Below are 24,524 nucleotides of genomic sequence, written 5' to 3'. Positions count from 1 at the left end.
TCAGAGTAGAATCCTTTCCCTGTGGGTATGGATCTACCCGCAGCTCCGCCGCCGGGTCTGAGTCCTCCCGCTAGATCGGGACGTTCTAACTCGGTTTCCTCTTGGTGCGTTCTCGGTGCGGAGCTGGGACAGAACAGGAGGGTCTCGTGAATTGGGGTCAGCGCAGGGCGGAGCACCGTGGGGTGCGCTTTGTTTAAAAACAAAGACCATAATGACGTCTCCACGTGCACAGCAGGGTCCCGCTAGGGTTTGACTTGTGACCTTGGACACCGGGAGACCCCGCCCTCTGCCCTCACCTTGGGGCTTGAGGTCAGGTCAGCAACCCGAGGCCCCGGTTCCTTTGCCCCCAAGGAGATAAGTGGGACCCTGCGGCCTGAGCCTGCACACAGGGCTCCTCTCAGCACAGCCAATTTTTTAAATTAATTTTTTAAAGCTTTGAATTAAAATATTAATTGGATTTATAAGGTATTTAAAATAAAACATGGTTATATGCATTTTTAATATGTATCACTAATTATTGCCAAGTTTTAACAAATCAGCATGGAATTTAGAAGTTGGCCTTCAGATTGGGGGTCCTGGCGTGGACCTCTAGCACTCCTGTCTGTCATACGTGTCCAGAGATCTATCCTAGGTGCATCACTCTTAATAAACATATCATTTATTAAGGCGGAAAACGAGGCTGGTCCCTGAATTATTGATAAAAAGCAAGAGAAGAGAATAGCAACAATAGCAATCAGAGGGGTAAAAGGTGTGATTAAAGGTATTTGGAACTGTGTACTATATCTTACTGATTCTTTACAGCAGGGGTCCTCAAACTTTTTAAAGTGGGGGCCAGATCACGGTCCCTCAGAGAGCTGGAGGGCCGGACTATATGAACTACTAATTCCTACTGTAACACCTCGGCTGCGCTCACTGCCCAAAAAACTTGGCGGGCCGGATCAGACTCCTCTGCGGGCCGCATGTGGCCCGCGGGCCGTAGTTTGAAGACCCCTGCTTTACAGAGAGGAGAGGAGAGGGATAGAGAGCCAGAAACATCTACGAGAGAGAAACATCGATCAGCTGCCTCCTGCACACACCCTACTGGGGATGTGCCCACAACCAAGGTATATACATGCCCTTGACTGGAATCAAACCTGGGACCTTTCAGTCCGCAGGCAGATGCTCCATCCACTGAGCCAAACCGGTTTCGGCAGTCCCTTTATTTCTTTAATCCTCGCCAGAGGTCATGTTCATTGATCTGTTGCCTCCTGCACACACCCCAACTGGGGCTGGGGTATTAACCTGAAATCTCAGAACGTGCCCTGGCCGGGAATCACACCCACAACTCTTTATAGGGATAACACTCCAAGCACATCACCCTGGCCAGGGCTTTCTAACTGTTCCAGGTAACCTCCACCTTCCCGGCACAGCCCTCCGAGCCACACGGTGCTACCAGCTCTGGACAAGCCCAGCCAAGAGAACACTTGCCCCATTGCCCCAGACTTTAAGGTACAGATGTGGGTTCGGGGAGCTCTGTGCCAGATCTCCATAAGGGGTACCCCACAGCAGGGCTGGTGAGGGCGGTCGGGTGAGGGGCAGGCAGCTGTCCCCACTACCAACAGGCCACCTGGGCCTTGGGGAGAAGGGCCAGGGTGCTGCCTGACCCCTCGCTCCACTGACTGGTCCTGGGTGGACGGGGGTGGGGGGGAAGGGCAGTTGGGGGGGGGGCAAAAACTGGAGGGAGCAATTCAATGGCAAAGGGCAGGACCCCTTAGTCCAGGGAAGAAAATGGACTTTTCAGATCAGATGAAGAGGGGACGGCCACCCATCCTGCTCAGAGATGAAGGACCCTTCCCAAATTCCTCTTGCAACCCAATGACCACCAGGGCCTTTCTTTTCTCTTTTTTTCCCAAATAAATCTTTATTATTCAGATCATTACAATTTTCCCCTCCATAGCTCCCCTCCACCAGGTTCCTTCCCCACCCTCTGCCCTTACCACCAGGCATTTCTGAAGAACTACTGAAGAGCCAGGCCATCCTTCCTCGTGGTCTAGGCTGGGCCATGTTGCTAATGGCCAGTCTGAGTGGCAAGCAGGACAGGGCACACCGCCTTTCAGTCCTCTTGGTCACGTGGACAAGAAAGGGCTCCCAGCAGCTGTGTCCGAACAGACGAGCTCCTGTCAGACTGCGAACCCACACTGGCCGCCGGGCCAGAAAAGAAGTCCAGCACAGACTCACCACGGCCCAGGGCGGACGGCGGCTGCTGCACACAGGTGGGCACCTCAGCCCCCGTTACCCAGCGCTGCACGGGGCCCAGGATTTCCCCAGAATCGTGTTAGGGGAGAGGTCGGCAGGAAAAACACCTCTTGGTGAGCGACCCTGGCACCCCAGCTCCACACTCCCCACCCCCTGCTGCAGTCACTCCAACAGCTCAGCGGGCTCCCGGTGACTCACACGGGTCACAATCCAGAAAGCTCCACACCCACAGAGCCGCCTGCACCTGCCTGTGTCCCCCAGGCTGATCGCCAGGTCAGGGCTTAAGGGAACTCTTCCTAGGAACCGACGCCGATCACGTGAGAACCAACGCCCACTCCTCTGTGGCAGAAAGGACAGGCAGCAGAGAACAGATCAGCAGTCTCTTTTTTCCTTTTTTTTAATGGATGAATTTCAAAGAACCCATTCCTTTCTTAGGACAAATCACCAGGAAGGGCTGTATTAGTGCAACAAAGAGGAAGGCCTGACTGGACACAAGCGCTCCCCAGACATCTTGAGGACGAGCTCTCTCCAGCCCAGGCTGGCCACTGAGTGGGGGTCACGGACACCGGCTGTGAGAAACGACCAGAGAGAACGGCCCCGCTCCCACCCTCCCTGGACGCTGAGGTGGAGGCCACCGTCTCCCACCCGCCTCCAGGCTGGGAGCTAAGGCACCAGGGCAGTGGGAGCGAGAGCCCCCGTCCAGGACTGGCAGGACCCCCGGGCGCATCAGCAGGCCAGCAGCTCACTGCCCTCCACCTGCAGGCCTTTGCTCAGGAGAAAGGCGTCCTGTTTGGGGTCACGACCCAGGAAGAGCTTCAGCATGATGCTGGCGTCCTTGGAGCCACCCGGTCTCAGGATGCAGCTTCTGTAGTCCAAGCCCACCTGCGGGGGACAAGAGGGGCGGGGCTGGTCGAGGGTCCTCCAGCATCCCCCCTTCACCCCCCCCGGCTCCCAGGGGGCCTATGGGCGCCCACATCAACATCACGAGGGAGTGTGTGCTGACACTTTGATGGGGATCTCAGAACAAGTGTGCAAGTGTGTGTGTGACACTGAATGTGCACACGTGTGCATGCAGGGACCCTGTCCTTCAGGACGGGAGTGGCTGAGCCCCTAGCCCTAGAGGGTCTCAGGGGGAGCCCTGAAGAGCCAAAGGAAGCCCCACTCTGCCCGGTGCCCCGCCTGCCAGGGACGGCTGCACAGCTCGCAGGCCCGAGGCCAAGGACGGCTGCTCTTGGCCCCAGGCCGCGGGGAGCATCGCTGGCAGCCCCTCACCTTGCCGTTGAGGACGCCCTCCTGCTTGAAGCGTGTGTGGAACATGTCCATGGAGTATACCTCGCTCCACAGGTAGCCGTAGTACTGTGCGTCGTAGCCACCCGCCAGGTGGCCGAAGGTCGCAGGCATGTTGGTCCCTGGAAGACACACGAGGCTACTGCTGTGCCCTGGCCTGCCCCCGACTCCCCTGGGAAGAGGGGGTTTCAGAGCCGCCAATCAGAGGTACTCGCACCTGGAAGGGGAAACTGCCCGGGCACTTCCGGAAAGCAGGGTAAGGGGCCTTGGCCAGAGGGCTCACCTGCAAGCTGCACCGCCCAGGGTTCAATGTTGGGAGACCCTGGGATAAGTCAAGGCTCGCCCACACGACAGAGAACATGTGTCAATTAAAACACTTCTGAAGGGTTTTTAAATGCTCAAGAAACAGTAAGCCAATGCAATGCTATCTACATTAAATCTCAATTACCTTCATGTATGTTTACTGAGTGCATATGTACAAGGACACACAGGCACATGGAAGATACACATCAAAACCTTGTCTACTGCCCTAACTGATTTGGCTCAGTGGATAGAGCATCGGCCTGCGGACTGAAGAGTCCCAGGTTCGATTCCGATTAAGGGCATGTACCTTGGTTGCGGGCACATCCCCAGTGGGGGGTGTGCAGGAGGCAGCTGGTCGATGTTTCTAACTCTCTATTCCTCTCCCTTCCTCTCTGTAAAAAATCAATAAAATATATTTTTAAAAAACCAATAAACTTTGTCTACTGTCATCCCCAGGGTATGAGATCACTCGTACTTTCTGCACCTCCCGGGCTTTAGCCGTGTGTGGCGGTCGCCCCGAGGGAGCGCAGGAAGGCGCTGTGGAGGTGGAGGGGGCACATGACCAGTGAGGAAGGATGGAGTCACCCACACCAACCCCATCAGGCTCCACACTGGAGCCAAGGACCCAGGAACGCAGGGCAGAAGGGAGGCCACGGCCGCCTGCTTCACTGGGGCCAGTGGACCTATAAGCTGTCCCAACGCCCTTCACGCAGCACCGGGTCTTTCCTGACCCGGAGGACAGAGACCCCCTAACCTCCATGGGGGGCCAGGCCCACGGCGAGTGTGTGCTGACACTCTGATGGGGATTTCAGAACAGGTGTGCAAGTGTGTGTGTGAGACTGAATGTGCACACAAGTGTGCACGCAGGAACCCTGTCCTTCAGCTACCTGGCGTGGCCGGGACCCCAAGGATCTCCTGGCAGAGGCGGGAATACTCGGTGGCTGGCTCGGCGGCCTTCTGCGTGTGCAGGGCCTGGTCCACCTTGGCCAGGACGATCTGGCGCAGGTTGAAGAGACCTGGTCGGGAGGAAGGAGACGGGAGGCTGGCACCGTGCTCGGCCCGGCCCTGCAGTCGGGGCCTCAGCGGCGGGGGCGGCAGGACACACCTGTGTTGGCCTGCCGGGACTTGATGAGCTTCTCCAGCAGCTCCTGGGGGATGGCACTGCCCGTCCGGTAATGCTGCGACATCCGGAGCAGCGGCTCCTTCTCCCACACCCAGTTCTCCAGCATCTGCGAAGGCGCCTCCACGAAGTCCCGCTCCACGTGCGTCCCGCTGAACATGGCAAACTCCGCCTGCGGGACGAGGCGGAGCTAGAACGCCGGACCCTGGTGGGCCGCTCCCACCCACCTGGGTCACCCGGCACACAGGTGCACAGTGGATAACATTCCCGGCGGGGCCTTTCCTCCCCACACCGTGAGGCGGGGCCGAGGATGGGGACTCCGTTTCCCCGGGCAGCGGCTGGCCGGCCCGTCTCAGCCAGGGACACGGAGGCAGAGAGCACCATGTTCCCTGCTGGCCACCCAGCTTCCCTCCCACCCATGAAGCCAACACTCTCAACAAGCCTGTACCCCAAAAGGCCAAAGCCTGGGAACGGTGGGATCTGATGATGGATGTTGGAAGATACACTGTATTTTTGTCCACTTCTGAGTGTCTGAAATTTTTCCTGAAAAATAGCACTTGATCCAGTGCAGCCAAAGCCTGGGTCTGGCAGCTAATCAGCCAAACAAGCTGCTGAGAGATTTAACCAGTTTAAGTGCCACGATATTCTGAATTTAGTTAAAAAAGGCCCGCTGCTTGCGTCTATAGACACTTATGGCAGTTAACTGGTTAAGGAGTGCTATCCTGGCGCTCGGTGAGGCAGGGAACCTGGGAGAGGAGGACACACGGTCATCTTCAGAGTGGTCCATTCACACACGGAGTGTTCCTCCGCCATGGAAAGGAGTGAGGCACCAACACTCACTACAGCATGGGTGGACCTTGAATACATGACGCTCAATGAGAGAACCAGACACAAAAGGCCACAAGGTCCATCAATGTGACATGTCCCGAACAGGCACATCCAGAGAGAATGGATTGATGGTTGCCAGGGGCTGGGGAGGGTGTGGACAGAGTGGGGAGTGACAGCCAATGTAGGAAGATCTTTTGGGAGTGATGGAATATTACAGGACTGGACAGTGGTGACGGCTGCACAGCTCGGTGAACTGACTAAAAATCCCTGAGCACCCAGTTCCCACACACTCCCTTTTAGCCCCTAAGCACACTTTTGCTATCAGGAGAAAGGGCTGACTGTGTGAGAGGGGCCAGAAGGAAAATGCCATGTGCATAGCTGGGTCCCGTGGCCTGACACCAGGCTGGGGGCCCAGAACACCCGGGTGAGTCCTGTCTCGGCCACTGAGAGCCTCTACGGGGAAGTTCCTTCAACTTCCAAGGCTCCATGTCTGCCCCTTGCCCTCCGCACTGGGCTCAGTGCGTGTGCACTGCATCCAGAGCCGGCTCTCACTGGGCTCAGTGCGTATGCACTGATTCCGGAGCCGCCTCTCACTGGGCTGTGCGTGTGCACTGATTCCGGAGCCGCCTCTCACTGGGCTCAGTGCGTGTGCACTGATTCCGGAGCCGGCTCTCACTGGGCTCAGTGCGTGTGCACTGATTCCAGAGCCGGCTCTCACTGGGCTCAGTGCGTGTGCACTGATTCCAGAGCAGCCTCTCACTGGCTCAGTGAGTGTGCACTGCATCCAGAGCCAGCTCTGTGTCTGGGTCCTGCAGCATGTGCTCTGGCTATCATTGCTGATTTTCACTGGATCTTGCAATGCTCCTTAATGTGAGCTAGCAGGTAATAAGGCTAGCAGAACACTACACTAAGCATGTTACATACGTATAGTATCTTCACTAACCTTACAGTTCTCTGAGAGCAATTATGGGCTGACTGTGTCTCTCCAAAATTTATACACTGGAATCCTGACCTTCAAGACATCAGAACACGATTATGCTTAGAGATGGAATCTTGGAAAGGTGATTAAATGAGGCCCCTAGGATAGGCCCTAATCCAATATGACCACCGTCTTATAAGATCAGGACACAGACACATTCAGAGGGACCATCATGTGAGGACATGTGGAAAAGCTGGCATCTACACACCAAGGAGAGCGCTCACCAACCCTGCCCACAGTGACCTCGGACTTCCAGCCTCTGCACCAGGACATCAGACATTTCTGCTGTTTGAGCAGCTCATGTGGCTTTGTGATAGAAATGAAGACAACAGGGTGTTACCCTATCCGTGGTAAAGCCCCATAAAGACTCCAACATGGAGAAACTGCCTCTAGTCCCGCTAACCACCCTGCCCTTCTTCCCTGCCAGCCCCTGGCCCCACACCCACCTGAGAGCAGAGCTGGTGCATCACATGCCCAAACTCATGGAAGTAGGTCTCCACCTCATCATGCTGCAGCAAGGAGGGGGCATCCGGGGTGGGCTTGGTGAAGTTGGCCACCATGGCCGCGATGGCGATCTGGCGGCTCCCGTCCTGGCGCAGACAGCCGGGCTGCAGGCCAAAGCAGGCTGCGTGCCCATACTTGCCTTCCCTGGGGATCACGAGGGGAGGGAGAGGGCAGGGTCAGGCCTGGCTGGGGGTTTGCTCTGCCTGCTACCTGGCCCAGTGGGGTAGTAACCCAGACTGGTCCCCAGTTCTGCCACTCCCTGACCCTGCATCCCTCCACCAGCCCCCTGCCAGCCGAGGCTCACAGACACACTGCAGGGCTCTCAGCAGAGGAGGGGGTGCACACCCCCCCAAACTAAGAACGCTCGCGGCCCCTGACCCTCCGCCCAGCCCCCACGCACCGGGGGTAGAGGTCCAGGTAGAACTTCCCGATGACCGTCCCTGAGGCCGTGTCCCTCACTGAGTACAGCTTCACGTCTTCGTGCCACACAGCGGCGTGCTCCTCCAGGTCAAAGGTCAGCCCCAGCAACTCCTGGTAGATGCCCAGCAGCCCCTTGGTGACCACCTGCATGGGGAAGTACTCCTTGAGCAGGTTCTGGTCCACGTTGTAGCACGTCTCCTCCACCTGGTTCATGTAGTAGCGCATGTCCCAGGCATTGATCCGCCCATCGAAGTCCAGGCCCCGCTTCTCACACTCGGCCTTCTTCAGCTCCAGGATCACCGCCCGCTCCTGCTCCCCGAGGGGCTTCAGCTTCTGCGCCAGCTCGTCTGGGGGCACAGAGGGGAAAGGCAAGGCTACCCCCCTGCGGCGGGCACACCAGGGCTGCCATGCTCACCCCCACCACGGCCAGCTCCCCACTGGCTGGCCTCGGCTTTCTCCGCTGTCCGGGCCCTGGCGCCCCGCGTGGGAAGGATGGGCCTGAGACAGAAGCCTGGCTGAGGCCAGCACCCTGTCAGCCCCCGGAGGGCAGAGGTCTCGCGTTCACAGGGGAAACAGCAGCCACACACCCGGAGGGCAGAGCAGGGCCAGCTGTCGGCCTCGCCTCACAGCCCCCGTGCGCAGCCGTGAGATGAGGACCCGCAGGTCAGATACAGGGGCCGGAGGAGTCGGCGGGATGCCCACCGCAGGGTGGACAGGAGAGGCTCCAGAAGCACCATTTCCTCAGTCGAGAACAGCACCCGGAGGCGGGGAAGGCCGGTTACCTAGGAAAGTGGCCACTGTCTGGCTGGTCTTGGCCATGTTCATCTCCAGGACGTAGTCGGCGTGCGTGCCGAAGCCCAGCAGGCTGGACTTCTGGGCCCGCAGGGTCACCAGCTCCCTGAGGATGGCGCAGTTCTCCTGGAACCGACAGGTGAGCGGGCCTGTGGGTGCCGCTCCCGCCTGCGGGGGTCCCAGGCCGGCACCCTGCCTCCCTGACGCGTCCCAGCCGCTGCAGGGCTTCTCAGCCCTGGCTGGCTCCGCACCGGCGTTCCCTCCCTCCTGCCCTCGGCCTGGCTCTCTGCCTTCTCGTCTCTGTCCCGGCATACAGCTATCGGCCCTCGCTCCTTTTGGAAACACGAAGGGTGTGAACCATGAAGGGCTCTGAAGCCGAGGGGAAAGCAATGTGGGGCCAGGACGGCCTCCAGGAGGCGCTGTGCCCCCACCAAGGGCCTGGCCCAGGGCTCAAGGCGGCACCACATCTCTACGGCACCGCTGGGCAGCCAACCAGCCGACCCAGCTCATGGGCCAACACAAAATGAAACCCGTCTGATTCACTTGCAAGGACAGACAGAAGTCCGTTCAGGACAGAATCCTCCCACTGGCACGGCTGGTACATAGGAAAGTAAATGACGACTGGGAAGGTGAGTGGGGAGCTTCCAGTCACATGAGGGGACTCGAGGCTGGTGGCCAGCGGTGTCAGTCAGCATGCCATGTCCCCGGGACCTGGAACTCTGCCTATTCCTCCCCCCAACCCCGCCGCTCTGCCTCTCAGTCCAGTCCGGGGGCCAGGATGGGAATGAAGACCTGGCGGTGCTAACCCCTATCCAGTCCTGAGCTGGCAACGCTCTAAGTTAGGCGGGAACATGGGGGACAGCTGAAGGAAAGAGGGCGTGGGTGAGAGAAGCCAGGTGTCCATGTGGGATTTATGTGGCAGCAGATGCCCGGCAGAAGCAGGATGAGCTCGGGACAGACGCTCTAGCCCCTGCTCTGAGCTGACAGAACGGGGCCGGCCTCCCAGCTCCAGACACAACAGTTCTGAGGACAGAGCCCCGAGGCGGATCCCCAGAGCCAGGCCCTGGCCCCGCCTTCTCACCTCCTTGCAGCGACAATTGAAGGCTTCCTCCACCTTCCTTCTGGTCTCGGGGACGTGGCATTTCTTCAGGAGAGGAAAATAGTGAGGGTACTTGAGGGTGACTTTGAACTTCCCATCCTCAGTCTTTTCCAGAGAGTTCAGGAAGTCTTCAGGGAGTCCTCCTGTGAACCAAGTTGGGGTTTTTTAAAGACCCGTGCAGGCACGGTGGGAGGGCTGAGCTAGAATGGGACCAGCAGCCCTGACCATGCCTCCACCTTCCAGGTGGCCTACACTGCTGACAGCACCCCCTGGCCTGTCCTTCCATGTCAGAGGACTGGGTGCCATGCCTTTGGCTGGGCACCTTCAGGGTTCCCCCCGCACGGGAAAGGAAGGAATGAGCCTAACATCTTGGATCAAAAAGGTGCTCATGCCCAGCTGGTGTAGCTCAGTGGCTGAGCCAGGAGGTCAGGGCACATGCTCAGGTTTGGGGCTTGATCTCTAGTGTGGGGCATGCAGGAGGCAATCAATCAGTGATTCTCTCATCACTGATGTTTCTTTTTTTTTTTTTTTAAATATATTTTATTGATTTTTCTTGCAGAGAGGAAGGGAGAGAGATAGAGTTAGAAACATTGATGAGAGAGAAACACTGACCAGCTGCCTCTTGCACACCCCCTACCGGAGTTGTGCCCGCAACCAATGTACATGCCCTTGACTGGAATCGAACCTGGGACCGACGCTCTACCTGCCGCTGAGCCAAACCGGTTTCGGCTCATCACTGATGATTCTCTCTCTCTATCCCTCTTCCTTCCTCTCTGTCTAAAAAATCAATAAAACATATTAATTTAAAAAAAAAAAGTGCTCAAAGACTAACAGGGATATGGCATGCTTGAATTGGCCTTTAAGGTCATACTAGGACAATTTTAGCATCAACATAAATAATGACAGCAGTAGACCATAACCCATTGAATAAAATAGGACCTATAGTCCACACTGATATAGATAAATCAATCAATAAATGGGGGTAAGGGAAAGCTCTGATTTATGAGGAAAAATCAACTAACAAATGTACTAAGATTGATGGAGTTAGAAAGTCACCCATGGGTGCTACAACCAGTGGGTGGAAGTGTGATGGGCAGTGGTCTCAAAGCTCCTCTTGAGAAATGATTGATCGTGAAGGGAAAGCTGGTAATTTCACAATGGCAACAGCTGGCAGACAACCACCTAATCAAGAAATTAAGATTCCTGGGCAGGGAGGGAGCAGTGCGGGGAGAGAAGAGATACGTCGTCTGTATTTTGGTAAAATAACACCAAGTATCCCTTTTGCAAACAGAAAAAAATAAACAAGTGCCACAATCCTGCTCAGCCAGACCTGCAGTCTGGGACAGACCCTGCCAAGCTGGCCAGACACGTCCCGGCCACTGCCACCGGCCCCGCCCCGCGAGACACGGACTGAGGCCAGGCAGGGCGAACAGTCATCTGCTCCGCGTGCTGGGGACGCAAGCTGCCCACACAGGAGGCCAGAGGCCAGTCTGACTCAGCGAGGCCCTCCGGCTGGACAAAGACAGCAAGGCAGTCCCGTCATCAGTGAGGCTGAATAGATCTGTTCCTGAATTTGAGACCCAGGAAACACTTTCCTAAATGCCAGGGAGCCACGTAGTGGGACTTATTGTCTGGGACACAGCGGGGACTGAATGAGGATGAGGGGAGGCAGAGCGTAGTGGTGGGCAGTCTGTATGTCCTTGTTCCGGGAATGGTGTCCATGGGTCTCTGTGCAGTGCAGCCGCCCTCAGTGAGGACTCCGCACCCTGGCCACCTCCTTACATAACGTGACGCCACACTGCACGGCACACAGTGGGTTAGGGTACGCAGCCTCGTCAGAGGCTCTCACAGGCGGTAGCACCGCCAATGGCCTGGTTTTCAAAACTGTCCATGTTGGGAAAGATGGGGGAAGCTGTAAAAAGCCGAGGAATGCTCGACAGGAAAGGAGCCTGACAGGACCCAAAGCTCAGTGGATCCCGGACAGGAGAGAGCGCCCTGCAGAGAGCTGACGAGGGAATCTATCTGCGCTCTGTTCGATGCCGCTTCCCGAGCGTGACATGCGCACCGATGACGCAGAACACCCTCCTCCTGCTGGGGCCCACGAGGCCGCCGCGCAGCTCTCAGAGGTTCAGGAATGACACACGCACGAGCATCAGCAGCGCAGGGCAGCGGAGCCCCAGCGGAGGGGAGGACCGGGGAGGTGCTCAGGGCTTTCCATAGCACCGTTCTCCTAACGGTCCCGGAGGCGGGACACTTCAAAATAAAATGTCCAGGAAAAGGGAAGTGGAGAAAAGAGTAAAAACTAGAAAGGACACCTAAGCCCCAAGCCTTCAACATTCCCACGTACAGCCAGGCTTGGGAACCACGGATTCAGTCTGCCCCCTTCATTTTGTAAGATTTTAAAACATAAAAACAAAGGGCTGGGTGTGGACCTCAGGTGGATATCCCAGCAGACTCGGTGGCAAGGCTGAGGCTGTGCTCCCACACCTCGCCAGGCTCCTGCCGCTGCTGCAGGACATCTGCCACCAGGGCCAGGAGCTCCAGACAGAACTCAGCCCTCCCCAGGAGGGACCGAGGGCTCCGAGGAGAAAACCCCTTGCCCGGGAGGGGAGGCGGCGGTGATCCTGGAGGGTCTCCCCGAGACCGTGCCCCTGGGGCTGGCTGCGGACAGGGCGGCCTTCCCCACACACGGCCTCCACGTACCCAGCTCCTCCCGCGTGAAGGGCAGGAAGGTCGTGTCCTCGTTCAGGTTCTTGTTGAAGTCAATGCACAGGAGGCTCAGCTTCTTCTTGATGCCTTTGATTTTCTGAGAGAGAGGAAGAACCATGAGCGGGGAGCACTGCCGCTAAGATACCCTCAGGGTTGGGGCTCTCACCGGCAGGAGAGGCAGACAAGGTCAGACAACAGGAGGGGTTCAGCACGAGCACCTGTCCGCCCGCTGAGCAGCCTCAGGACGCGGGGATTCTGTTTGGGTCCCCAGCCAAGGGCATTCTGGACCCTCCTACTGAGGGATTATCCCCGGAGTCCTCAGCCTAAGCTTTACATCCTAACAGAGTTCAATGTCTGTCCCTTCAGGGTCCATCTGGTTCTTAGAAACAGTTAAAAGCTGACCCCTCCGGGTGAGCGAGTGACGTGGGGCACAAAGGAAGCACCTGGGCAGGGTGTGAGCCCGCTGGAAACCCCAGGGCTGCCTGGCACGGGGAGAGGAGAGGCAACGAGGGTGAAGGCAGACGCCACCCTCATCAACCACAGGCCCGGGAGCAGCCTCAGCTCCCCGCCGGAAAGCAGGGGACGCCCCTCGCTGTGATGCTGTGACCCAATAGGAAATGTGCGTCTGGACTTGGCTCTGTTTCTGACACGTGGCTCCTAAGACCCTTGGGATCTGCCACGTGAAAGGGGCCCAGGGTCACAAAGTGACAGGAGTTTAGGCTAACGAGTCCACTTCCAAAAGCCCCAGAATCACAGGATGGATCAAATTCTCAGTCCCATCCCATTCCCCATCTTCTGGGAGGGAGAGGAGCTGGAGGTTGGAGGTTGAAATGTCTCCAAGGGCCACCGGTTTAATCAATCGGCAGATGTAAGGAAACCTCCCAAAGGGATGGGGCTCAGAAAGCTCCCGGGGTTGGTGAACATGCAGATGGAGAGAGAAGTGCAGGGGCGGGAGGGGCATGGAAATTCCAAGCTCCCCTTTGCATTTCTTCCATCTGCTATGGCCGAGTCATAACCCTTTACACTAAACCAGGGATCCTGTGAGCAACGGGTCCTCTGAGTCCTGCCAGCCGATTTAGGAAGTTGACCTAATCTAAGGAAGGGTCATGGGAACCTCCAATTTCTTTTTCTTTTTTTTTATATTTTATTGATTTTTTACAGAGAGGAAGGGAGAGAGAGAGCTAGAAACGTTGATGAGAGAGAAACATCGACCAGCTGCCTCTTGCACACCCCCTACCGGAGATGTGCCAGCAACCAAGGTACATGCCCTTGATCAGAATAGAACCTGGGACCTTTCAGTCCGCAGACCGACGCTCTACCACTGAGCCAAACCGGTTTCGGCGGAACCTCCAATTTCTATCACAGGTCTGAAGTAGAGGCAGTCCTGTGGGGCTGACCCTGACCCTGCGGAACGTGATGCCTTTCCTGGTAAACAGTGTCAGAACCGAGTCAAAGTGTAGGACACCCGGCCGGTGTCAGAAAGTTCCTTCCTGTGGGGTCCTCACACACCTGGCATCGGCAGGGACACTGTGCTGAGGGTGGAGGAGACACAGGAACAATGAGCTTTTCCTTAATACCATCGCAGCCAATTTCAGACAACTGAATGAGGCGGGATGCCGGGAGGTGCCTTGTTCAGCCTGCACTCTCTCCTTCGCTGGGGGGTCCTGTGACCCCGAGGAAGACCCTGGAGGGCTGAGAGCAGGGCAGGTGACGAGAGAGCGCTGCTCTAGACAGACCTCCCACCGGAGTGCAGGCAGCATTAGGCCAGAGGACGGGCCCTCAGATGGTGCGGGAAGGCATGCCCCTCCCCCCACAGCTGGCGCTCACTTCCTGAGTTTCCTCTGGCAGGTGGAGCCCATTCCTTCGGCCAAGCTTGATCAGTCGCTCCAGGTACCGCACTGCCTCTGGCCTCAGGGAGTCCTTCTGGACTTTTTCCTAGAATAAGAAATCAAAGTTCTATTTTTGGTGAAAAATCACGACCGTGCCAAAGGCTGAGGCAGCTCTCTCAGATGTTGGTGAGGTTAGGTAAAACAGTGCAGCCACTTCTTAAAGAGGGAAATGTACAATGACCGTATGACTCAGCACCTGCCCTCCTGGGCATTTATCCCAGAGAATGAAGCCGTAAGTCCACACAGAACCTGCTCCCGGATGCTTGCTCCCTGGCATGGCCCAGAGTGAGACCAGCCCAGAGGGCATGCAACAAGTGAGTGCTTCCAGAGGAATAGAGAGCGGGCAGTACCCTGCTTCTGAGGTTGTCTTGGGTCCCACAAAATGATACAATGGGGAAAATCAGACAAAGTGGAGATGAGGACTTTTCGAATCATTTCTCACTACTGCATGTGAACCCGTAATTGTCTCAATAAGAATTTCAATAAGAAAAACAACAATATAGCGTGTGCTTCCCCAGGCCTGCGCCTGCACATGCACCAAAGCACACCGATCCTGAGGCTGACATGTCAGCACATTTGAAGGGCATGAACGAGCCCCAGCCAGTGGATGAAAGGAACCGGGGTTCCATTCCGGTTAAGGGCACATACCTGGGTTACAGGCTCCTCCCTGGCCCGGGCCCTGGCCAGGCTGCCTGCAGGAGGCAACCAATCACTCTGTTTCTCTCACTAGACAGTTATCTCTGTCTTGCCCTCTCTCTCTTAAAAAAAAAAAAAAAAATCAATGGAAAAATATCCTTGGGTGAGGATTAAAAAACACCAAAGCACACACACAAAAACAAAAGAGAATGAGCTGCGTGAAGAGCCCTCCGACACCAGCAGTGAGGTTCCCGCTCCCGTGAGGAGCCCCGGCTGGCGATGGAGCCCAGCCTCCCAGCTCGTGCTGTGTCACCAGCTCAGGTCCTCGAACCTGCTCACCTCACGAGGGAGAGGGGACATTCTCTCTGAGTGACACCCAACAAGGTCAGCAAAGCACAATGACAGGTGGATGTGGGAAAGGTGAAGGAGTCCTAGGATTTTCATACTGTCTTTTTTCCATTCCTCTCCATTTGTCTGCCATTTTTAATTTATTTTTAAAAATATATATTTCTTTATTGATTTCAGAGAGAAAGGGAGAGGGAGGAATAGAAACATCAATGATGAGAGAGAATCATTGATTGGCTGCCTCCTGCACGCCGCCCTATGGGGGATCGAGCCCGCAACCCAGGCATATTCCCCTGGTCGGAATGGAACCTGGGACCCCCCAGTCCGCGCAGGCCAACAATCTATCCACTGAGCCAAACCGGCTAGGGCTGTCTGTCTTTTTTTTTTTTTAACATGTTTTATTGATTTTGTACAGAGAGATAGAGAATTAGAAACATCGATGAGCGAGTCATCGATCAGCTGCCTCTTGCACACCCCCTACTGGGGATATGCCCGCAACCAAGGTACATGCCCTTGACTGGAATCGAACCCGGGACCCTTCAGTCCCCAAGCCGATGCTTTATCCATTGAGCCAAACCGGTCCCGGCTGTCTGTCGTTTTTTAATTTTTTATATTGTGGGAAAACAGACATAAAATTTACCACTTTGACCACTTTCAAATGCACAGCTCGGTGGCATTAAGTCCATTTACACTGCTGTGCAGTCATCCTCCCCTTCCATCTCGGAAACTCTTCAGTTTTCTGTCTTTTAAAATCGGGGGAGTGCCTGGCCAGTGTGGCTCAGTGATTGAGCGCTAACCCAGGAGCCAAGCGGCTGCCAGTTTGATTCCCGATCAGGGCCCAGGCCCAGGCTGCCGGCTGGATCCCAAGTACTAGGAGCCGTGCGGGAGGCAGCCGAGTGATGACGTGCCCAGTGCCGTGTCTTCGAAGCACCCTCACCTGCAGCCAGACGATCCTCTGGTACACGTCCTGCCTCATGCTCATCTCCACGTCAAACTCAGACAGCTTCTTGTCAGCCTCTGTGCTGGCTGTCCGGATGTCCTTGGATGGAGAAACGTGCTGGGGGAAGTCAAGGATATTCCTCTGAACTGAAACGGGGAGATAATGGGACACTGTGAGAAAGGGTCCCGGGTGGAAACTGGCAGGTGCTGACCTCATGCCCCGGGCGAGGAACTCATCCCTGTTTGTCGGTTTGTTCTGTGAACGTTCTCCACACGGGGCCCTGGGACAGCGCTGTCAGCCGCATCCTCAGGACCTCACAGTCCAAACAGAAACAGATCTAGCTCGTGAAACTCATGTCAAGGACTGTAACAGGGGAGTATGACCAGACCAGGAGAGGCTGAAGGGATTCCATTCTAGAAAAAGCGCCACGGCTGCTGATGGCTCTATTTTATTTTATTTTTCGTACTGATTTTAGGGGGCGGGGGAGAGGAAGGGGATGGGAGGGAAAGGGAAGGTGGAAAACTAGATATCAATTTGTTGTCCCACTTATTTATGGTTGATTCTTATTAATTAATTAATTTTAAAATTTTTATTGATTCCAGAGAGAGAGAGAGAGACATTCATTTGTTATTCCACCTATCTATGCATTCATCAGATAATTCTTGTATGTGCTCTCACCAGGGATTGAGCCCGCAACCTTGGCGTATTGGGATGACGTTTTAACCTCTTGAGCTACCTGGTTAGGGCCTGATGGCTCTATTTTAAATCCACAATTTTATAATTTACAGGCCACTGGTAAGTTGTCTCTCTCAATTTTATAATTTACAGATTGAGCCTAAACCAGCAGTCAGACATCCCTCTCACAATCTGGGACCACTGGCTCCTAATTGCTCACCTGCCTGCCTGCCTGATTGCCCCCAACCTGGTCACCCCTTTCCCCCCCGCCTCCCCCCTGACCTGATCACTCCTTACTGCCCCCCCTCCTGCCAGCCTGATTGCCCCCCCCACCCCCCAGCCTGGTAGCCCCTCACTGTCTCCCTCGGCTGGCCTGGTCACCTCTCACTGCCCTCCCACCCACCAGCCTGGTCCCCCTCAGCTGTCCCCCCTGCGGGCCTTATTGTCCCACACAGCCTGCTGCTCAGTGTTTGGTTGCCCCTCACTAGCCCCTCTGCCAGCCTAGTCACCCACACAGCCTGCTCGGGGGTCCGTCTGGTTGTGACGGTCGCTTGGGCTTTTATCATTATAGATTTACACTTTGTTAAACAGAGAAGAAAGGAGTGGCTATGAGAGTGTAATTTTAACACAGACCACGTGACCCAGTAATTCTGTCCTTAAGTGTCCACCCATAAGAAACAAAAACACGCCCACACTGAAACCTGGGCACACCTGTGCACAGTAGCAGGATTCATAATAACCAGAGTGGAAGCCCACTGACAGGTGAGCGGATATACAAATGTGGTCCGTCCACCTAGGAATATGACTCAGCTGTGAAAAGGACTGAAGCAATGACACTCACTACAACAGGTGGACATACATTCAGTGAGAGAAGCAGACACGAAAGGCCACACAGTGTGGAATCCCATTATTGTGAAATGTCCAGGACAGGCAAACCCTGTGACAGAGTGGATTCCTGGTTGCCAGAGGAGAGGGATGGGGCTTCTTTTTGGTGTGACAAAAATATTCTAAAATTAGATAATGGTGATAGTTGGACAATGCTGCAAATAAACTAAAAACTACTGCTGTCAATAGGTGCATTACATGGTATAAAAATTGTATCTCAAAAGAAAGATTTAAAAAAAGCACACCCTGCCCTGGCCTGTTTGATGCAGTGGATGGAGTGTCGAACTGAGGGGTCCCGGGTTTGATTCCGGTCAGAGGCACAGTCCCAGGTTGCGGGCTCGATCCCTGGTGGGGGCCGGGAAGGAGGCAGTTGACTGATGATTCTCATTATTGATGTTCTCTCTCTCTCTCCCTCTCTCTTCCTCTCGGAAATCAATAAAAATATCAAAAAACAAACAAACAAACACAACAACAAAGCACACAGTGCACTGGGAGACCTGAATTCAATCACAGCTTGGTCACTTCCACGGTCCGGATGCATCTCATTGCACCATGAAGACCTCTGAGGGCCGGGTGAGGACTGACCTGCTCAGCTGACTTGTATTAAACGCTGGGGCCCTGGGTGGACCTGCCGCTGGCTGCCCAAGAACAGTGAAAAGCAAAGACCCAGCATCTGGGTTTGGGATTGGCAGACTGACATGCACTGAGTGCAACATCCAAACAGTGCAGAGGGAGGGGTCATCTGGGCACTGGGGTGGGGAAGGGCTCCTGTGATCCAGAGCAGTGTGACATCCAGCAAAGCTGAGGGTGAGAAGGACTCCAGGCTAAGAGGGGAGGGATGAGCAGTGCAAGGCCTTGTGGCCGGCAGACGGCCCCGGGAGGGGGGAGGGCTGGCAGCGCAGGCACTGGAGGCCACATCCAGGACTTTGCCTCCAGAAGCACCAGGAGGCAGTTTTCATTTTCCTTAGAATGACTTGGGCCACTGAGTGGAGCTGGGGTGGAGTGACACCTAGTGAGTGGGAATTAGCATCCTGCGACCTTTGAGTACCGCTTGTGAGAGAGAAGAAGGGGAGACTGAGGCCCATCTGCTCCAAGTGGGGAAGAGGAAGCAAAGGCAAGACGCAGAGCCCTCACCCCTCAACACCAGCAAAGAGGACGCAGCGAGGCCTCAGGGGTGCGTGAGAATCCTGCAGCAGGGATTCCCAACTGTTCCCGAGAAAACGACCTTTGCTCTAGCTTTGGGGTCAGGGGGTTTCCCGGCTCAGGACGCTCTGCCTCGAGACTCCCCTGGATCTTCTGTCCCCGCACCGTCACCCTCTACAGAGAGGGCTCCAGGAGGCAGATGCCGCATCTATTTCACGGAGCACCGGCTCCTCCCGAAGGAAGCGGACAGACCCCAAAGAGGAGAGCGGCCAGCTGGGGCCGGCATCGGGTTACCCACGGCGCAGGGAGGCCGTGGGGAGAAGCAAAGCAAGGGAGCCAAGTTCAGGTCTCAGTTCAGCGCTCAGAGAGAAAACAAACACCCCGTGGGACTGGAAAGGAGTGAGAAGGGCTCCGGTTTCACGGCAGGCACCCGAGCGGGCTCTCAGAGACGGGTGCTGCTGCTCCCTCTGGGCCCTCCGATGACGTGCTTGTGCGGACGATCACCCCAGGAGGCCAGGTGGAGCGGGGCACTCAGGGGATGGGCCACACCTGCCGGGCGCCTTTGCCTCTGTCAGCACCTTTTGTCCATCACCGCCCCAGGGAACGGTGGCACCGCCCCAGGCGAGGGTGCGGGAGCTCCCCGCCTGGACCCTGACCTGGGCTTACCTGTGTAGGTCACCTCCACGTCAGCCAGCGCCTTGAGTGTACTCTCGTAGGACACGTCTTCAAACTTCAGGGAGCCCACCTGGTCGTACACGCGCTTGGTCTGCTCCATGAGCTCCGTCGTGAGCTCTGCTATCTGCTGGGCGCTCAGGTCCCATCTCAGGTAGTTCACCACGGAGCAGGGGGCTGCCTTGTCCAGGACATCTGCTGTGCAGGCTGCACGGAGGGCAAAACACCACACTAAGCATCTGCTTCCCATCCAGAATTAGGGTCAGACGAACCGGATTGGCGGGGGGAGGCGGAGGGGACACTAACACTAGTCCAGTACACCAGTTCCCAGTGTGGGGTGAGTGAGGGGGTGGGGAATGAGGGACAGGAAAGGACCTGTGTCTCTCTGCAGATGAGCAAGGCCCGCCTTGTGAGGATGCACGGGCTGAACAGTCCTCTAGAGAAGCTGATTCTGCTCCCCAGGGCACAGTGATGCCTGGGGACCTCTGAGGCCGTCAGGACCAGGGGTAATGCCACTGCATCGAGGATGCTGCTCAACACCCCACAATGCACAGGACGGCTCCCCACAAAGAGCGACCCGACCCCCAAATGTCAACAGCGGGGAGGTGGGCATTTGGTGTATACCTGCATTTCACTCAGAGAATACCTGGATTACAGGGTGCGACTCCAGGCCTCCCTGGATGTAACATGTGACATGCGCACTGCATTACCTTTCTAAAACAGGAGGAAACCCTGATTCCTGAAACATCCCTAGCTCTGAGAGCTTTTAGGTAAGAGACTGTGGTCTGTACTAACAGCAGTCACTCGACAACTTCTGTGTAAGGTTCAGAGTGTAAGATGCTTTGTACGCTTCCCCTCTCTGAATTCTGACAGTGCTGTACTCGGCATTCCATTTGCCTGCTTTATGGGTGGGAATCCTGAGACTGGGAGAGTTCAAGTCTCCGGCCACAATGATCCCATAGGCAACAAGTGCTGGAGGTGGGGTTCACGCCCACGGTCTGATGGCGCTCCCACACTGTGAACTGGTGTACTACAATCACCTCACCTTTGTAAATCTGTACATCTGGGTGTCAGGTCTCCCTGTCCCCTCTCCCCTACTCCACCCTGCACACAGGATTCAAGTTCAAACCTTTCATCAAAGTCTATACCCACTTGATTTTATACAGCCCATGAGCTAAAGGTGATTTCACGTGGGAGGCGGTATGTGGCAGCCGAGGCTAACCCATGGGCGCCCTTATCTCGCAGTTTGCTGACCCCTGGTCTAGATTGTCCAGATTCTACGGAGTCCTGTATGGCAGGTTTGGCCAGCTGGTTTTACCAGACACACTGGCTTCCTTCAGTCTCCAGGGCCTTCCTACGGGTTGACCTGAGCCCTCACCCTGCCAGTCTCCCCTTCCACATTCCGTCCTCAGAAAGACCTTGTAGATCTGGAATGGCCGCACCCGACCCAAATGACTTGTTGAGTTCATGGGTCGAGTGGGTGTGGAATACACCACCAACAAGAAGGGGTTGCTCCAGGAAACACCCAGCGATGCCTCCTTTCCCTCCTTCTGGCCAGCCAGGAGCTGAGCAGGGCCAAAGTGTCCTGGACTCCCCATCTTGTGAACACTGGGGACCTCTGCAAGGCGCTGCTGGCTCAAACCTGTGTTTGGTATCTTTGGGGTAGTTTTTTGAACAGCACTGTCAACATTGAGGGCTGGGTCCTGGCCAGTTTGGCTCAGTGTATAGAGCGTCGGCCTGCGGACTCAGGGTCCCAGGTTTGATTCTGGTAGGGGGACACATGCCGGGTTGTGGGCTCTGTCCCCAGTGGGGGGCGTGCAGGAGATGGCCAATCGGTGGTTCCCTTTCATCATTGGTGTTTCTCTCTCCCTCTTCCTCTCCCTTCCTCTCTAAAATCAATAAAAAATATATTTTAAAAAAACCACAAAAAAAACAGCATTGGGGGCTGGGTCATTCTATGGGATGGGGCCATTTCGGGGTGCTGAGCAGCATCCCTGGCTCCTCTCCCACTCTCTGCCAGGAGCATTCCCAGTCATGACAACCACAGATGTCCCCGGGTACGGCCCAGGGTCCCCGGGGATGGTATTGTACAACCATCCTAGCTGAGGACCAATGATATCCACTGAGAGGGAAGAAGGAAAGCTTTTAAGTCAGCACAGGCCAGATTTTTCTGGCCAAAGGACTGCTGTGGACTTCGTAAAAGTCTTTCTGTTTGCGGAGCAGAAAGTGCCAAAAAGGGATTGAAGGTCTGTATTAAATTTGGTGGCAAAGAAGGGCTCCAGAAGCTCAGGAAAGCTGGGAGACCCACATTAGCTGGGAGGTCAGGAAAGCCTCCTGAAGGACCTAGAATTTGAAAAATGTGAGCAGGCACATTCATTCCACAAATGTTTACTGATTACCAGCTAGGTGCCTGTCCCCAAGCTAACAATCCTCCAGGGAACAAGGCGGACAACATTCTCTGCCTCCAGAACCCCTGGCTGCAATTATTATGAATGCAATTATCATCATCACCATTGCAATGAGCTGGAGAAAGAGGGCGGGCAAGGGAACACTCCAGGAGGCTACACACAACAACCTGGGCGATTTCCTAAAATGCCCTACACAGGTCATCATGCGGCTCCCAATGGAAACCCGTCCACAGCGCCCATCTGCCTTTAAACTAAAAGCTGTAGTCCAGCCCAAATGACCTATTACTCTCCAGATATGTTATTACCCATGTTCCTGCCTCCAGGCTTTTGCCCTCAGGGTTACAGCCAAGTGGGACACGCTCCCGCCAGAGGTCTTGGCAGAGAGCGGCTTCTCCCCATCCAGGCCAAGCCGAAATGCCACCCCCTCCCAGAAGTCCTCCTGGATGCCCTCTCTAAAAAAAAAAAAAAAAAAAAAAAAAAAAAAAAAAAAGCGCCACCATTCATGATGTTTCTAACTCTCTGTCCCTCTCCCTTTATCTCTGTAAAAACAAACAAACAAACAAAACAATAAAATACATTTTTAAAAAGCGCCACCAGCCCCTGCACTGGCTGACCACTCCAAAGCCCTGGCTTGCTTCTTTTGCTTGCTGAACATCTCAGTCTCCGGCTCTGGAACTCCGTCTAGAAAGCATGGTCTCTCCCAGCGCCCAACCCCGGGCCCGGCCCGTGCTTTGCAGAAGCCACGTGAAGTTGGCTGCATGAGCGAAGCGCTGGGAACGCCGGTTCATTCATCCGCCACGGCGGGCGGGCGTGCGGTCCCGGGCTCGCCGCCGCCGCTCCGGGGCCCGGTCCCCGCGGGTCACCGGGCGCCGCTCTGGGGCCTACGTCCCGGCGCCACACGCACGGAGGGCGCAGGGGGCTCCGGACCCGCGGGCGGGCCGCGCGGAGCGGCGGCCGGTACCTGCGGGGGGCTTCATGGCGGGCGGTGTGCGCCGGGGTCCTCTCCCTCCTCCACCGGGTCTGCGTCGGTCTCGGCCTCGGCCGCGTGCGCCCGGCGCCTCCGTCCGCTCCGCTCCGTGGACGCGGTGGCGAGTGAGGCACCCACCGCCCTGGCCGCCGGAGGAGGCACGGCGCAGGCGCGGCCGGCTCTCTCCGCCCCCCGCCGCCCTCGCGCCGTGGGGAGACGAACGGGAGGAGGCACAGGCAGAGGCGGGGACGGGTGGCGGGCCCCTCGGAGCCGCTGAACGCTCTCTGCTGGTACTTTGCCTGGGCTTCTAGTCCCCGAATTAATTAGTACCTGCATCCTTTCGGCCTGAAAGAGAAAAGAAGAGAAAGAAGGAAAAGAAACCCAAGCAATGAAGGATCACCAAGGCAGCCTCCATAAACGGATCCAAACTTCAAACAATAGGTATTTTGTCCAGTGCAGGCTGACCTATATCTAGTGTTGGTTAAAACAACAACAGCCGGGGCCGGTTTGGCTCAGTGGATAGAGCGTCGGCTTGGGGATTGAAGGGCCCCGGGTTCGATTCCGGTCAAGGGCATGTATACCTTGGTTGTGGGCATATCCCCAGTAGGGGGTGTGCAAGAGGCAGCTGATTGATGACTCTCTCTCATTGATGTTTCTAACTCTAGCTCTCTCCCTTCCTCTCTGTACAAAAATCAATAAAATATATTTTAAAAAAACATGATTTAAAAACAAACAAACAACAACAAAGATTGAAGTGTTTAAGGCCTCCAGAAAGAAAAATTTATTAGAATTAACCTTGCAAAAAAAAGGGGGGGGGGCGGGGAGAAAAAGAAAACTTCTTTTTATTTCTGCAGAAGAATTAAAATAACCCAGGGTGATAAAAGTTCATACGTCTTAAATAGGATAAAAATGAATCGGGAGAACGCTTCTGGCAACTTTAGATACTAGTGGTGGGCAGTTGTGAGTCATCCTAGGGAATTTCTCATCACTCATTCTCTATTAAGTGTGCCGAATTTAATTCTACTTGTCTTTATTTCCACTGTTTTTCCTGTACCTGAAGTGTTTTTCCTCACCCTCCCAAATCCACATTTTCAAAGAAAGGCCCTCCCTAACCACCCTGGCCAACTTATCGCCCCAATCACAGCATCCCATTTTTCCTCATATCGCTTGCCATTAGTGAAATCCATTGATTTATGTACTAGTTTACTATTCTATAATACATGGTAAGCAGTTAGACCAGAGTAGAGCAAGGACAAAGGGCCAGGTACAGCAGGCACCAGGGTGGAAAGCCCAGACCATCAATTGTAGGGTGGGGCCTCGCCCCACAGGGTGATTTTCCTCCTCTAGCATATCACCTTTCCTCCCTAGAGATAATATCTATGCCTCAGTTGTATTTCAGCCCCAGGACCAGGTAAGCAACAAAACCAGGCTTGGCTGACCTCAGGACCAGCAGCATGAATGACCTCCTGACCTGGTGCCTGCCAATCGATCAGTGGAGAGCACAAACCTATAGGACACACCTGAAAAACTGCTGAATATTCTATTATCTTTCCCTGGGACCGCCCCTAAACTCTCCTACCTTAAACTCTCAGGATGGGGGACCCAGTGCACTCCCTCCAGGGGAGCACACTCTTACCTTCCCTTTCTCCTCCCTTTTCTTGCCCCAGGTACCTTACTCCCAAGTTCCA

At 55.5% G+C, this 24,524-nt stretch overlaps 1 protein-coding gene across 1 annotated transcript; it reads right to left on the bottom strand.

Annotated features, from left to right (window-relative positions):
- Positions 1–1,971: 1,971 nt before the first annotated feature.
- On the bottom strand, positions 1,972–23,012 carry THOP1 (thimet oligopeptidase 1). The gene is made up of 13 exons (XM_084883493.1): positions 22,831–23,012; positions 19,456–19,668; positions 16,084–16,232; positions 14,104–14,211; positions 12,271–12,373; positions 9,550–9,710; positions 8,459–8,594; positions 7,657–8,023; positions 7,199–7,400; positions 4,931–5,117; positions 4,713–4,841; positions 3,508–3,644; positions 1,972–3,117 (listed from the first exon to the last, which is right to left on the bottom strand). The coding sequence occupies exons 1-13, from the start codon at positions 22,844–22,846 to the stop codon at positions 2,962–2,964; spliced, it is 2,064 nt and encodes a 687-aa protein (XP_084739619.1). The 5' UTR covers positions 22,847–23,012; the 3' UTR covers positions 1,972–2,961.
- Positions 23,013–24,524: the final 1,512 nt, after the last annotated feature.

This window comes from Pipistrellus hanaki (genome assembly GCF_964339955.1).
Source record: "Pipistrellus hanaki genome assembly, chromosome: 5".
Classification (NCBI taxonomy): Eukaryota; Metazoa; Chordata; class Mammalia; order Chiroptera; family Vespertilionidae; genus Pipistrellus; species Pipistrellus hanaki.
This window is presented reverse-complemented; position numbering and strand designations above follow the sequence as displayed.

Bases quoted from the DNA above. Each gene is read 5' to 3' on its own strand.
- THOP1 (XM_084883493.1), bottom strand. The intron at 7,401-7,656 runs GTGCGTGGGGGC...CGTGATCCCCAG, and splicing joins TACCTGGACCTCTACCCCCG to GGAAGGCAAGTATGGGCACG. The intron at 4,842-4,930 runs GTGTGTCCTGCC...CCTCCCGACCAG, and splicing joins GTCCCGGCAGGCCAACACAG to GTCTCTTCAACCTGCGCCAG.